Source organism: Pempheris klunzingeri, chromosome 12 (genome assembly GCF_042242105.1).
Source record: "Pempheris klunzingeri isolate RE-2024b chromosome 12, fPemKlu1.hap1, whole genome shotgun sequence".
Classification (NCBI taxonomy): domain Eukaryota; kingdom Metazoa; phylum Chordata; class Actinopteri; order Acropomatiformes; family Pempheridae; genus Pempheris; species Pempheris klunzingeri.
In genome coordinates this window covers 9,567,912-9,584,066 of record NC_092023.1, presented here as the reverse complement: position 1 = coordinate 9,584,066, position 16,155 = coordinate 9,567,912, and the positions used below count along the sequence as shown (strand labels likewise).

Below are 16,155 nucleotides of genomic sequence, written 5' to 3'. Positions count from 1 at the left end.
GAACCAAAGGCATACAGACGTCTGTTCACATGAACAGCATCTGTTCCTACAGCCAGGACTTAATGGTTTATCTGCACCCAGCAGCAGCACATGAATCAAACACAAGGCTACACATACACTGGACGCTTTGCCGGCAATGATTAACTATGTTTAGAACGTTGTGCAACAGGAGCCATGAAAATTAATCAGCGTCTTTTTTCAAACTGAGGACCACAAGCGTGTAGGTTTCCTCTCTACATTTTTTTAAATGTGATGACAAGACGGTTGATTCACCACGGGCTTGTCCAAAGATGTTCTGGAGCTCCTATTGGTGCTTAAAGGGAACACAGTGTGGAAATGTTTATTTGACATGAGCCTACAATGAGCAGGGCATTAGCTGTGGCCTAAAACAAATCCTAATTAAACTAAATCTTTATAAACATTTCTGTTTTTCTGACTTACTCAACACAAATTAATAACCTTCGCTCTTTTCTTTCAATCATTCGGCTTTTATGTTTTACGACTGTGCTGCCAGCTACATCAAACTATACTGAATTGGCTTTATGTTTATCTAACATGATTTAACACTCTCCTTCAGGGGCTGTGGCCCTGAATTGTACAAGAGACTGGCTGATGTCAAACCCATTTGACAGCATCGGCTAGTGGGAATGAAGGAACCATTCTAACACAGGAAAACATAAAAATGTTTGATCAAACCTTCAAAACAACTCAACACATATATTCCATGTGTAGTTTCTAGTTGTTGTAATATTCATCCACGAAGAAATAAAAGGTTGTTGCTACCTCATCAAATCTGAGCTTTTAATCGACAGGGAAACATTAAATCCAAGGAATATTGCAACAAATGTTCACTTTCAGATTATGTTATTATAATCATGCCTGCCATCTGATTCTTCTCTGTATGGCTGTGGTTGTTGCCGTGGTGACACAAGATCCTCATGTGAAAACAGACATCAACTAATTAACATTCAGGCACATTTGAATGGCTCCAAGCTGAGTATCATATTCATCAGCACATGTGGTATGGGCAGACCGTTTTTCTCCTGCCTACCTGTCTCGTGTGTTCGCATCAGTCACTGTCTCAGTTTTTCTTAAATCGAACAAGAGGGAAACAAGGCTTGGATATTACTGCCAGCCTGATATATCTGAGCCTTAGTATTTACTCTTGGCCTGACTGTTGCCTTTCTAGATGTGGAGAATTTGGGTGTCTCAGACCATCAGTCTATCATATTCTCCACCTTGTTTTACACCATCCCCACTGCTCAATTACCTCATTGCCACTTGATAAATACACCTACTGCAGATGTACTACTGAGATGCCAACAGAGCCTCCTCTCTTTTCAGCAGTATTAAGGCCCAATCCCTGTGGCTAAATACGAACCAATTGACCATAAAATTTGATTCTGTCTGCAGTGATATCTAGGATGCTCTTGTCTCTCTCAAAGTCAGGAAACCTAGAGTCGATATTCAGAATGGCACAGGCTACAGGTTTTACTTTAGATACTGAAACACTGTCAGTTCTCAACCCTGTCACTGCCACCTGTCATGTGCTGTTCACAGACATTCGATAGGACCTTTTAAACTTTTTCTCTACAAAAATTGACCGCATATGTACTAATACTCCACTGTCAGCCTCCGATCCCTCTCTGATGCCTGTTCCGGGTCATTGAATGACTCATCAAACTTTCAAGTCCATGCCAGGAGTCTTTTTTTTGACACTGAGGTTCAATAAAAGACTATTACCAATGCATCTAATAATCTCCTCAAGGCTATATTACAGCAACTCGCTGTACCTGAGAGTTGACCAGTCCTCTTTGTCTCTCCTGGGGCAGAATGCTGTAGCTTCTACTTGTTTTTAAAGCATTACTTGGGTTGGATCTTGTGTATATTTCAGAATATTTCTGCTCTGTCCTACTGTAACTGTAAGCCTCCACGATGGCTAGTGGCTTAGCTTTGAATTAGCCATCTGCTTTCGATAAAATGTTCCCCCTCCATTGACACTTTTAAGACTGAATTCAAGACGCACATATTTTCATTGGTCTTCTGCTGTTCTTTGCAGTCTTATTGTTAAGTATTCTATTAAATTTTACAAAATCGATCTTATTAGTTTTATTGTGTTTTATTCTGTTTCTGTGTTATTATTGTGCACATAACTTCATAATGCCTTGTATTTGTACTTTATAAATGTTTTTAACTTTGCAATTTTCTTGCTGTTATTGCGCCTTTAATGCTACTGATATCACTTTACCTGCTGCAGTGCTCAATGATTTTGTAGGTTGTTTTTACAATGCTTCATAAATGAACTTGATTTGATTTGATTTGGCCTGGTTGAACCAATTACACTGACAGCGCATGCAGCATTTCTTGTCACCAGTGTAGAGTTTTAGTTTCTGAACATGTACTTGAATCATGTTTAAGTTGTGTGCTCACTCAGTCATGTACATCCTGCTACCCCCCTCTCCAAACCCACCCCAACCACTGGGTGAGTAGCACTGAAACAATTATCAAAGCATAATATAGAAATAATACACACAGAAAAGAAAAAAGGAGACAATGAATAGAAAAAAAGAAGGGCAAAGGGTTAAAACATTTGAATGTGCATATACACATACATCTGTGCACTTCAATATAGATTATTTGCATTGAAGCACAAATCAAACCTTCCCATACATTCTATGTGGGAGCCAAATTTTCAAAAGGTCATTTATTTGCATTTAATATAATAACCGATATCTCAAATATAACGTGATTTTGTTGGGAAGACATCACAAGGGTCCAAAACAGGAAGAAATCTAATTTAAGAGAATAATGAGTTAAATAGCTGTCTCTGTGTTTCTACATTACAGTTTCAGTGATGAATGTGGCTCATTAGGGCTCAGGCTAGAGGATGTTGTGATTTTCCTTTCAATAATTTGTCATGCAGAGTACATACAAGATTATTTGGGATCTTCAATCAAAGTTTGGGGTAGAACCATCATATTTTATCATAATTGCAATCGTGCCAAAAGGGCCACATTAACATTGTTGAATTTGTGCATATTTATTAAAACAACCAATCCTCACCTGCTGCAACCGTTTAAGCCTGTTTATGTAAATGTATTCAAGTGAGGAAATGGATGCTGTTTTCTTGACACTGCATCCTAGTGGACAGACTGTGAGATTAAGTTTCTCTCTTTCGACTGGGAGCACGTGTCATCAAAATTGTCTCTGATAATTTACTCTCATTATCAAACCAACGAATTCTCATTTAACGGGGAAATAAAGACAGATTATAAGCAAGAGAAGCGAGAAAGTGTCTCACTCCCCCAGGTGGGAACCACTGCTAATTGGTTGATGGAGGGCTATGAATTATACATGATTTCCCTGAAAGGACTGTTTTGGATTATTTTAAGGTCCATTACTGCACATTTATCTCCACCTCTATGCTTCAGTGGTTCAGGAAAAGACCAAGTCAAGATAGTTTAGGAGGCAGATTGAACATTTTTTTATGGATGATTATTATTTATTCCCAAAAGCAGTGTAATGAACAACATTTGCTTTTTCAAGATGGTTTCTTCTGTCTAGTCTCTCTATAGCGTAACTGATATTTTCTCTTCTTGTCAATAATACTGCAGCCTGAATATTTTCTGTAAACATTTTTGTTGGGGTCTGTTTACTGAAATATAATGAAACGATGGTCTTATCTTCTGTTTATGTGGAATTAATTAAACTTCAATTTTCTTGTCAAAGTTTTCTTCCAAAATGAGAAACCATTCTTTGGATATCTTTGCCCTGTTTATTAATGATACTTATCAAATAATTGGCATGAAGATTCATTTTACATTTATTTAACATAACTTACAACATTTTTAAATTTGCTGAAATACCTTCTTGTGGGTAACACTCTTCCTCAAAACATAATTTTGTGCGCCAGCAACCCTACCTCTTTGATCTTACCTTCACACTACCGGCAATTTGCAATAGCAAATGTGTTTGCTGAAATGCAATGCTACATGAATTACATTTTCAATGGTATCTACCAACAAAACATTCACTTAGAACATATCTTTATTTTTTTCCCTTCAGTATCCACAAGATTGCCATTTTTTAGGTTATATTTCGGCTGTCACAGCAATTTAAAGGATCAGTAGGTAACATTTAGAGAAATAAATGAAATGAAACTGTCAATATAGCCTGACAGCAGAACATGAGACATGTAATCTGTGGAAAAAAATCAGCTTCCTCTGGCTCCTCCTAGTGCTCCTAATACCATTTGCAAGAATTCACCATGCCTGAACAAAAACAACCAATTGGAGCAGGAGGAGTCTCTAACACAGTGTCAATCACTGATGGCCCGTATGAAATATAGTTTGTGTTTAATTTTTATAATGGGGTGCAGAGGAGGGGTAAACACCGTGAAGTGCTGTGATAGGTCGATTCTTGGGCAAGCAGAAGCCTGGCTGTTCACAGCCAAAGTGCATTTCTCTGTACTGGTCAAGTCCAGCACGTATGCTGTAAACCAGAAGTCTGACACACTGGCTGTCACTATCTGCTACGTTTACATTGCCTAGATAGCATCTACCCCAGGTCACTATCGTCATGGGGAGTGCAAACAAGGTGGAGTACTCATGTCCATCACAATCTCCTCCAACAATTATGAGCTAGAAAACCACAGAGCAAGACCACGAAAGAGAGGACAGAGAGGATAGTGTTGGTTCTCCTTAACTTCGGTGATGACAGAATAAATACCTAGTTATGGTCATTTTCAACTCAGCTCGCTCAAAAAAAAAAAATTATAAAAAGGTGCCAATCTTGCATATTACGTAATTAAAGCATAGTGACAATAAATGGGTGGCAAAACCTCAAGGGGAAAGAATAAATCAAAGCTGAAACCTCATTACTAAAACATCTCATTCAGTTAATGTAGACTGGATGAGGCCTTTCAGCCACATGCAGTATGCTGCACATACGTAAGCCTCAGAAATACAACACACAGGAGAAACGCCAGATATCATCTGCCGCCATGTTAACGACAGTCGCAAAGTCAATAAGAGGATGGTGGAAATTACCTCCAGCACCAGCTCACTACTCAGTGTGGTGTGACAGCTTTTACTTCATCTCGAGGTGTCTCATCGGTCCCCGTGCAAATAAAGGCTGACATAACAAACACGCTAAGCTGTCAGTGTCAACTTAATCAGAATTTAATGGACTAACTGCCATCTCTGGTTGTTAAGAGGATTTGGGATTATTGAGGAGAGAGTTAGAACAAAACACAAGTAAATTATCTTGCAGGTAGGATGACAGCTGGGGTTTAATAAAGTGAAGGCCAGAGGGGGTGATGTATCATTGTCACTTCGTATCCAGATTAATTCAATAACACTACAGCTGGGATGTGTCTAAGTAGTCTTTACATGGAATAGCACAGTAATGGTGTGATCACTGTAGCACTTTGGAGATTAAATTTAAGAAAATAGCATGCCTAAAGCTCTCTTATGAACATGTTTTATCCCATCTATTTCGAGGCAGAACCACCAAGTCCCCACTGGTTTCCTCACAGCTATTCAGACACATTAACCCTTTTATTTTTACACTTCTCTTTTTGAACTGATCAAACAAGTGAGATACTGTGTGTTAATTTTCGAGCTGAAGTAGTCCTGGTAGGTGGGTTTTGTTGCCATTTGAAAGAGCCACGCTAGCCGTTTTCCCTTGTTTCCAGCCTTTGTGCTAGGCTAAGCTAATTAGCTAAATATACAGAGAGGAGCATGGCATCAATCTTGTTACCAAACGTACCTAAAAGAAAAAAAAAATCTGAGCATCATAAACGCAAAATTAATGAGTGAAAGCAGAATTTAAGTGCATTGCAGTGCCAGAATCTAATTTTAGTTAGTTACTTCATTTTAGTGTCATAATTTGTGTTGATTAGCTCTTTATTGTGTAATGCCACTTTGTGGAGCTCCATAATAGCTTGCAGGATATTGACCTCACTGGGGGACAGCAGAAGAAATCCTTCTCACATTTAACATTATGAAAAACAAAAGCAGCTCGATAAAAATGCCATGCTTCACTCGGGCTTGCCAAACATTCAGATGTTGTCCCGAGCTGCAGGCTGTGGCTGAACTATTCACTCTTAATTGTTATATTTTTATTGCGAACATCGGATACCACCTAGAAAGTGTGTTAAGAATAAGTTTCTTCTTATATAATTTGCTTGTATCTTTGTGTCTACATGTTATGATCTGCAAGATACATCGTTTTGACGTGATCCATTGCTGACAAGAGCTCCATCCTCTGTGCAAATGATTCCCTGCTCTTTGTTTTTTTTTCTTTCAAAAACACCACTATACCACATAGTCTGAACTATGTCTCTTTTTTGCCCATTTGTCTGCCAGAGAAGGACATTTTTGCTTGTTTTGATATATAATAAAAGGGACCATCCTTGAAATCCTTTGATCATCCATTCAGATGATGATAACAAACTAATGGAGACTGAGAAGCAGGTTTACCTCCTTGTCCTTCCAGGCACTGCGGTGGACAGTGGAAATGACCTCCTCATGCAGTCATTCTCAAAAATAATGTCTTTCAGTGTAAGCAATTTTGTTTTCTTTTATGTTTCAAATTGCATTTAGGGAGCTATGCCAAAGCCTGAATTTTTTGCAGCTGTTGAAAGAATCTGAAAAATGGTTTACGTCATCAAACATTTGTGCAGATCAATATTATGCAGAATTTTGCACTGTAAATATGCTCTGTAAACAGCCTATGGAAAGCAGTTTTTGTCATATCTTCAAACTGATTAAACAAGACGTTTGCTGTTACAAAATGAGCTGGTAGCTGATGCAAGGGGCCTGAATTATTTAGAAAACATCCCAGGATTGTCTGCTCAGTTGATGCAGCACCTTCTGTGACTGCAACTTACCAACTTCCCTAAACAGGGGAAAGAACTTAAGCTGTGTATTCAGATTCTGCAAATTGTTTTCAGAAGAGATTGTGGCACTTCCTGCGGAGAAACAAACTCAATTTTTCAAATTTTGCTGTACCGTCTTACTTATGTTCTTCTTCAACAATGCGTCCTCTGGATAATTTCCCGATTGTGTGAAGTGCTGTTCCAGTGGCTAACATACAAAAATACTGTAATAATTCACTTGCGTTTCTAATAATGATTATTTAACGACTGAAATTTGCAGACCAGTGCACAAGGCATATTTTGTGTTGCTAGTAAGAAACAAGAGACAGTGGGTCTTCATTAACATACGATAATCATGAGAAAATTAAAATTGCAACTTTTTATATACATAATTTAATTACAACTGCCAAAATTTGATTGTACTTTTACTTCCATATTGATGCTCAACCTCTCATGAGCTAGAACAGCCCTGTTTTCAGCTTTGTCTCTTTCAGCATCTTTCAGGTCAGTGGGTTTTAAAAAAAAAAAAAAAAAAAAACATTTTCTGAATCTGCTCTTTACTTCTTCCACCTTATCTTCCCCCTCTTTCCCTCATGAATGGATTACTGAATGGCCCCACTGGGACCGGGAGCCCAAAGGGTCAGTGGGCCAGAGCCTCTGTTTGAAGTGACTGTTAACAGTTCTGCAAAGAGACACCAGATTACTACAAAGTGACTCAAAATGACCTCAAAAAGACACAAAATGAATTGAAATTGACACTCAAAATTCATATAGACTACAAAGTGGTGTCCTAGTGTCCCCTTGGCCTTTTGCAGGTATGTATCCAAGGACCCATTTTCTCTTGATCTTATCTTTTCTGTGCAGATACACTAAAATGAAGACCGCCACCAACATCTACATCTTCAACCTTGCTTTGGCTGACGCCTTGGTCACCAGCACGCTACCGTTCCAGAGCGTCAACTACCTGATGGGGACCTGGCCGTTTGGGGACATGCTGTGCAAAATGGCGATGTCCATTGACTACTACAACATGTTCACGTCTATCTTCACGCTCACTACCATGAGCATCGACCGCTACATCGCTGTGTGCCACCCAGTCAAAGCGCTTGACTTCAGGACACCACGTAACGCCAAGATTGTCAACGTCTGCAACTGGATTCTCTCCTCAGCCATTGGGCTGCCTGTCATGTTCATGGCCTCCACTGCGGTCACTCGTAAGCATTATTCCTACACACAAATGCTTTTACTATGTAATGGTGACTTGGAAAAAAAACACTAAATATTCAGTATGTGATGCGTAACTAAACATACCGTATGAGAGCCACAATAAATAGATAAAATAAGCTCTTGTGGAAAGACATGTATATTTCATCCAACAGAAAACAGAACTGAATAGGGGAAGCAATGACCTCAAAAAGTAGCTTTCTATACACAAGTAGCATTTCAGCATTCATTTCTCTCTCAGATGATGAGTTCAACAAAGGCTCAGAAACAAATACAAGCACAAAACAGGAAGAAAACACATCCAGTTCATTCTCCGCATTACAGCTTTAAAGAGCAATTACGTACTTCAGCCTGGTGTGGCATGGTGTGTCTGGGTAATTGCAGTGGTAATGGAGAGAAAAGTGCAACTGAAAGTTATGATCCTCCTCTGTTTGGATTTGGAGTAATGAAATGCTCCACAAAACATCGTTTTTAGAGAGGAGATTAGTTCAGTTTATCTCTATACGGTCAGCTAATTTTGTGTGCTGTTTGATGATAAAATTATATGATATAAAGTGATGAATGAATTAATAATCTTAATAATTATAATTTATTTTTTTCTCATCCAACACTGACTGAATCCCCAGGGGGAAATTGCTTTTTGTTACACACAGCTCCAAAAGAATAACAATAAACTTCAAACACGAAAGTAATAATAATAATAATACAAATAATACCACTACTACTAATAATAATATATAACAACATGTACATTCAGATTGAGGAGATGTATTATATAATACTAATAATACTACTACCACTACTACTAACACCTACAATAACATATAACAACATGTACACTCCGAGTGAGGAGCTGTATTATATAATAATAATAATAATTATAATAATCAGGTGAGTCCAGAGTCCAGGGTCCTCTCCTCTCTGGTGAAACAGTTCACGTACTGGGTGAAGTTGGGCAGTGCCTTTGCCATGGTGACATGGTTGAAGACAGAGATAGCAGTGAGTGCACTCTGGTGTAGAGTCTGTACCGGGGCTATGGTAGAGTGGATGACGTCACACGCCGAAGTTGGGTTGGCAGAAGGAGGAATGTAAACAGTCATCACAACAACATGTGAAAACTCCTGTGGCAGGCAACGTGGACGAAGACCAACAGCAAACAGTTCAATGTCCGGGCTGCAGATGCGCTCCTTGATAGTAATATGAGCAGGACTGCTCCACCTATTGTTCACCAGAACAACAAGCCCCCCTCCTTTCCACTTACCGCTCCTGGTGCAGTCCCTGTCGGCCCGAACAGTTTGGAAGCCACCGATGGAAACATTGTCATCGGGAATGTCGTGATGCAGCCATGTCTCCAAAAAGCACACCAGACTACACTCCCGGTGCTCCATCTGACTCCAGGCTAACGCTGTTAGCTCCTCCATCTTGTTTACCAGCGATCTCACGTTGCCCATAGTAACGATGGGGGGACAGGGTTTATATTTCTTTTCCTCCATACGCCTCCGTTGACTCCCTCTGGTTTCTCTCCTCCGCTGGTTCTTCTTTCCTCTGCAACCTCGGTGTGTTTTCCTCCACAATTCTTCTGGAATTTGTGAAGATCTCGTGGTCAAGATGCCAGCAGGTTTCAGCTGATCACTCAAAACGGCTACCAACGGCTACCAACGGCCATATGTTTACTGCACCCGGCAGAGTTAAAGTAGTACTTTCACGGCAAAAAGACGACAAGAGCTCTCTCCACCAGCATGTATTGGAGAGGGACCGTCTTAAAAACATATTACCAGCAAAAAAGTAAAACAAATAACTAAAAAGATAGTTAAAAGTAAGAAAAAATAAGAAAACAAGCAGGAGCATTCGTAACAGGCTACATATACTTCCGCACATGCGCACTAGAAACAAATCTATATATGCCAAATCCCAACAGTTCCCGATCAAAAGCACACACAGACCCTCCAAAAACACACTAAATTAATCTATAAAATTTACCTTTTTGTCCACAAGTGGCAGTTAAACTGGTAACTTTATGGGCCTTTTTTGGCCTTTTTTTTCATGGCTTTGGACAGCTGAGAGATGGCAGAAAATGAGAGAATAGAGATGCACTGTTGTAGTTCATGGTTGAAGCCTTAGGCAGCCAGGGCACACATGCAATATCTAGTTTGAATTAAAATGAGAAGAAGAAGAGAGAGGAACATTCGTATAAGGCCTCCCTCACAGCTGTTAAAGACAGACAGAAGGGCTACATATAGAAAAACGGTGCTGAAATCAGTAATGGTTTGATTGGTGTGTGGATCAACAGCAAAAAGATCACATGACTTCTTGTGTGCAGGGGGGGTCACTCGTAGTGACAAACCTGGAGTAACTAATGTCTACTTGACTCTGCAGTTCTTCTCAGCTCTATGGAGCATTTTAAAGTGTTTCAGCTGTTCACTCGCTGTTCAAATTTGCAGCCACAGCAGGTAGCTGTTTTGAGTGGAAAACCCACTGTACACCACCTATCCAGCACCAAACAGCAGACAGACATGGTTAGCTGCAAGCTGGTGAACATAGTGGAGCTGAGAAGAAGCTAAAGAGCAAGGTATTATCCTCAGAGGATGGTGGAGCCCAAAAACTGAGCTAAAATGAGAATAAATATTGGATTACCATTCTCGAGGTGGACAGAAACACAAGTACAAATAAATGCTCATTCAATTGCTCCGCTCCGCTGTGTTAAGTAAGCAACAGCTATCACTGTTCTAAAATGGCCAAATCAGGGAATGCAAGTTTATATCATTTAAGTAAAAACGCCATATATTAATATCTGAACATCACCTGTGGTCTTTTTTCGCTATTTACTGACATTTATAGACTGAACGATTGGTCAATCAATAACTGACAGTCTACGCAAACCCCTAAATGCTGTTATTTGGTTGCATTGTGTACAACCAGATTCAACAAATATGTTTCAGGAGAAGGAAGAACGGACAGATGAGACAACAGACTGGATAAAAATGTCTATTTGTGAAATTGCAGGGGTGCGTGTAATGAATGTTTGTGTGTGTGTGTTTACCTGTGAACATGAGCACATATGTTTTCAAGTGTTTCTCTTCACCCTCCACAGCCTCCAACATTGTTGACTGCGAGCTGATTTTCCCCCACCCCTCCTGGTACTGGGACACCCTGCTGAAGATCTGCGTGTTCATCTTTGCCTTCATCATGCCCGTCCTCATCATTACGGTCTGTTACGGCCTCATGATCCTGCGGCTCAAGAGTGTGCGCATGCTGTCCGGCTCCCAGGTTAATCTGATATTCTTTGATGAAAATGAGCCACAATTAGTGAATTCTTTTTTACATTTTGTGCCAAAGGCTTATAATTAGGTGCAAATGAGAATTTTAGAATGCAAGCATTAGCGGGCAGTTTGTGAAATATGAAAGCTTGAGTCTACCAAGTGCATGGCCTGAGCTATTTACTGAATAACGAATTGATTTTATCTTTCAGAATAATGGAGTGAAAAAGAAGGTTGCCCAGAGCATGCATGTGAATACGGTGCACTCATTGCTCTCTAGAGAGCGCAATTAGGGAAAATCAACTTAAGCCTGAGGTTGTGGCTCAGTTTTAATTAATTGCAGAAGAAGGTGAAATGACCCAGCAACAATGATTTCGCACTCAGTATTTCAGAAAATTTACCAAACACTAGCTACAAAACACCAATCGAGGGTGTACCCTGCCTCTCGCCCATAGTCAGCTGGGATTGGCTGCAGCCCCCCCACGACCACGACGAATGAGCAGCATAGACAATGTATGGACAATGTGCACCTTCTATGATTTATTCTAGGATGTCTTTACAATAGATACTAATGGAAAATTAAAAGGTTTGTAGATATAGTTTTTTTCTATTCATAGCTCTTCAACCATTACTGCACCTTTCTTCCTTGCCATCATCCTTTTTCTCCTCTCTCTGCCTGTCCCTTTTACCTCCCCTCCCATCCCCCCTCTAACCATCTTCCATCCTGTTTTTCATCCTCCACTCTCCTTTGTCCTTCCATCATTATTGCAATATTCTCTCCCTCGCCTTATTCTGCTTCTATTTGTGCTTCTCCCTCTTTTCTCCAACATACTTGCACTCTCGTACTTATCAACAATGACGCATGTACGCGCAAACACACACACACACACACTTACAGGAGAAGGACAGGAACCTGCGTCGGATCACCCGTATGGTCCTAGTGGTGGTTGCTGTCTTCATCATATGCTGGACGCCTATCCACATCTTTGTGATCATCACAGCTCTGATCAATATTCCCAGCTCCACGCTGCAGACTATCACCTGGCACTTCTGCATCGCCCTGGGCTACACCAACAGGTACGCACCCAACTTTAGCTTTAGACAAATATATTCACTCTGGTATTGGAACTGTAAAATTGACTTCACTCAGATAAATAATTTAAGGCATTCCTTAAGTAATAATGTTATGCTTTGCTTCTACTTACTGATATTAGACTTTAATTTTTTATAGGGTTGTCAATTACACCTGTATTTTGTTTTCTTATTTTAATGAGGCATATGCTCTCCAGCATTTGCACATGAGGACTATTTATCTCAAAGAGGTTTTTATCCATTTAACACAGCATATTGGATTGTGCTATTTTAGGTGGAGGGCCTGTTTACATAACAGGGTTCTTATTGTAAGACAAATTGCATGCTCTATAGATAAGAGCAAATGGTACTGACTTCTTGATAATGTACATTTCTTGGTATTTCTTGTACTTATACTCTATATGTTGACTTGAAGTTTTAACACCCCTCATTATGCTGCAGATAAGGGTGTAAATTATATTGGTGAGTTTAGAGGGAAGCTGATTTTCTAGTGTTAAACTCTGACCTGTTTTTGCCCCCTGCAGTAGTCTGAACCCTGTTCTTTATGGCTACCTGGATGAAAACTTCAAGCGTTGTTTCCGTGAGTTCTGCACCCCGAGTCCCTCGGTTTTGGAGATGCAGAACTCATCCCGGACTGGAGTCACAAGCCGCAAGCTCCCACCGCGTGAACACAACAGTGCAAACACAGCAGAAAGGTCCAATCAGCAGGTAGACATCGTCTGTGTGTAAGGAATAGTTTGACATTTTGGAAGTATGGTCATTTGCTTTCATCAAAGAGTTAAATAACAAGATTGATAAAACTCTATGAATGCGATGCCACATTCAGCTGCTAAATAGCTTAGCTTAGCATCTAGCTCACCTCATTACAATGAGTTTGCCAGGTAGGGATACTGGTAGGTGGACTTTTCTACCCTCACACAGCTAAGCTAAGGTAACCAATCAATCCTCTCATCTAATGGCGCTTCTCCACTAGCACCTACTCGCCTCTACTCATCTCGGTCTTTAGGGTTTTCCATTAGGTGATAGTACCTGGTATCAGGTACTTTTTCAGTACCTACTCCTACCGGGGTTCCTGTGTGGAGCCGAAAATGTGACGTCAATAGACTGCAGGCCACTGATTGGCCATGCGGTGACGTCACTGGATGAGTCATGACACCGACTCGTTCACAAGAATCAAACCCGCCATTTTTAAAACCCCTGGCAACAGCGACCATGCGTTTTTATTATTTCTGTGAACGAGGTAAGTGGCTGCACGCAAACTTGTGATGGTGAGATGAAGCCTCATGAGGCATTGAACCACTTGAGCCAATTGGTTTGAAAAAGGGTTCATTTCTCGAAGCTTCATGTGCACACGAAACCACCTACTGGCCTGTCTGTTGGAAATGACTATGAATTACAAAACATGTATGACCAAATAATTTCTGTACATAAATTATCAACAAACAAAAGTAAACATGGAAAAATTGTGATAGTGTGTTTGTAATATTGGTATGACTTACCGTGGCTAGATGAAGCTCTAGTTTCCTCCTTATTCTCATGCAAGGCACGGTAATGCCTTAGCATGGATGAGGTGTTGTTATTGTACCCCAACTCCTTGGAACACAATAAACACCTCACCTTTGAATAAAATAAGAAACTGTGAAAAATAGTTCTTGATAAGCAAACCTAATGCGTCTGTAATAATGTTAGATTTAGCTTACCTTGTTAGGATATATCAGATCGAAGTGTTCCCACACAGGGGAAATCCTCCTCTTCCTCACTGGCTCCAAACTCTCAACTGACCGCAACTCTCCTTCAAAAACCCACATTTTGAATGGAGCCTGAGGGGTCTATATAGCTGTAAAACCTCGCGGCAAAATCTGAACCACTTCCTGAAGCAATCACGTGGTACAGCCGGGCAGCGAGGCTTCGGACGTCATCATTTTTGGCTCCTCCCCTAAACGAAGCAAGCCTCGACACGCGCTTTGAAGCTTCGGCACATCTCGTAACATCACTAACGCAAACCAAACACTCGGGCCGTTTCTCGATATGCGTTCTTGTCCGTGCTTGTGTTCTTGTGGACTTGTGAAATGTCAACACTCGCAGCCCAAACACTGTTCCAATTCAAAGTCCACATCAAGCCAAGTATGGTTCAAATGCCCGGATGTGTTCTTGCTCCGCATTTTATCGAGGATGCATCAGGTGGTGACTTGTGTGGACTTCTGACAGCTATGTATCCCAGAATGCTTTTCGTACCACCAGCTAGCGGCAATACTAGAAATGGCGGATAAGGCATATAACCGTTTTAATTTTGAAAACACTACACTTTTTATGTTGCAGGATGTAGTTTTAAGACTTTTATCCGAGTTTATAGTTTTTAAATTTCCAATCTATGCACGATTTGACAACATACTTGAACATTTTAAAAAGTGGTAGTGCTAAAACTGTAATGGAAAAGCGTCATTACACTTACCAACAACTACTCCTTAAAATTAATTAATTTTAGGTATGAATATACTGTATACAGTATTACGTAAACATCCACAACTTGTAACTCCTCTCTCTACAGGTATGACTAGCCTTGGAGGGGTCGTCGGTGGACTCCCACTGTTGTGGCGGTGTTGCCAACGACGATCTCAACTCAGAGGTCACGCAGGTCACCACAGGGCTCTGACCTCACACACACACACACACACACACACACACACACACACACCACACGTACACAAAATCAATCCTGGACACGACTGAGACTCAATAGCAGTTTTGATGGTGTGTGTTGCAAGCTTAACTGCAGCGCTGCACAAGGTCAGACCATTCACCTGCCATCAGGCCCAATTAATACTAACTGCATGGCTGTGAAAGGCTTTTACTCTTACTGAAACAGCTACTGAAATGGGTCAAGCTAGAGTGAACTGAGGCCAAGTATCATTCCAGTACCGTGCCCCCAAACCTGAAGGAGTTTGTTGCACTAAATTGTGAATTACTATTACAACTTTACAAAGTCTAGTTTGATCAGCATTGTTTTCACTATTACTATAGTCACTATGAAAATATACTGCAGACTAAGCAGGCTGAATATGTGCAGTAAACAGACAGAGCAACATACAGATCTATAAAAGCCGCTTATATAACACTGTACAAAGCTGCCTCATTGATCCAAGGATCCTCTCCTGACCCTTAAACTATCGCTAATTCTCTAGCTTGTAGATAAGACAATTAATTGTCTTATCTTTGCAGAGTCCATATGCCGCACATCTGTCGCTTTTCCTTCTTGTGTCCTTTCAAATTTTTTGCACATGTGAGGGTACCATTTAAGTTGCAGGAAATGTGGATTAATGGCAGCTACTGGTCGATGTAGAGTCTTATCGGATTTTGGTCTTGCTTTACCAAATACCCTTTGTTGTCATTTACTGCCCCCTATGTCAGCAATCTCTCCATCCCTTTCCCTCTTCTTCTATTTCTATGTTGTCTCTGTAAAGACATTTCTTACCCTACTGCTGGACTTGTCATTAGTAGACATCGAGTAGAGCACTGCATGTTCTCTCTGCTGTATTTGACAAACTTCTGAATGTACAGATGGGAAACCAGCTGTGTTCATCACACTGGATCCTTGTGCTGAACTGTGGATCCTGTAAACCAGCAAAGAAGACACATCAGCCTGTTTGCACAGTGTGCAGAGTGTGCTATTGTGGCATATAGTGCAGACATATGGTACTCTCA

The 16,155-nt window shown here is 40.5% G+C and overlaps 1 protein-coding gene across 1 annotated transcript in view; it reads left to right on the top strand.

Moving 5' to 3' along the window:
* Positions 1–15,430, top strand: part of oprm1 (opioid receptor, mu 1) — a 28,737-nt gene extending 13,307 nt beyond the window's left edge. Inside the window, exons 2-6 of the mRNA XM_070840701.1 lie at positions 7,745–8,094; positions 11,196–11,371; positions 12,260–12,438; positions 12,978–13,176; positions 15,020–15,430. Of these exons, the coding sequence (XP_070696802.1) occupies positions 7,745–8,094; positions 11,196–11,371; positions 12,260–12,438; positions 12,978–13,176; positions 15,020–15,106 (991 nt within the window). The 3' untranslated portion in view covers positions 15,107–15,430. The remainder of the gene's footprint in view (positions 1–7,744; positions 8,095–11,195; positions 11,372–12,259; positions 12,439–12,977; positions 13,177–15,019) is intronic.
* Positions 15,431–16,155: the final 725 nt, after the last annotated feature.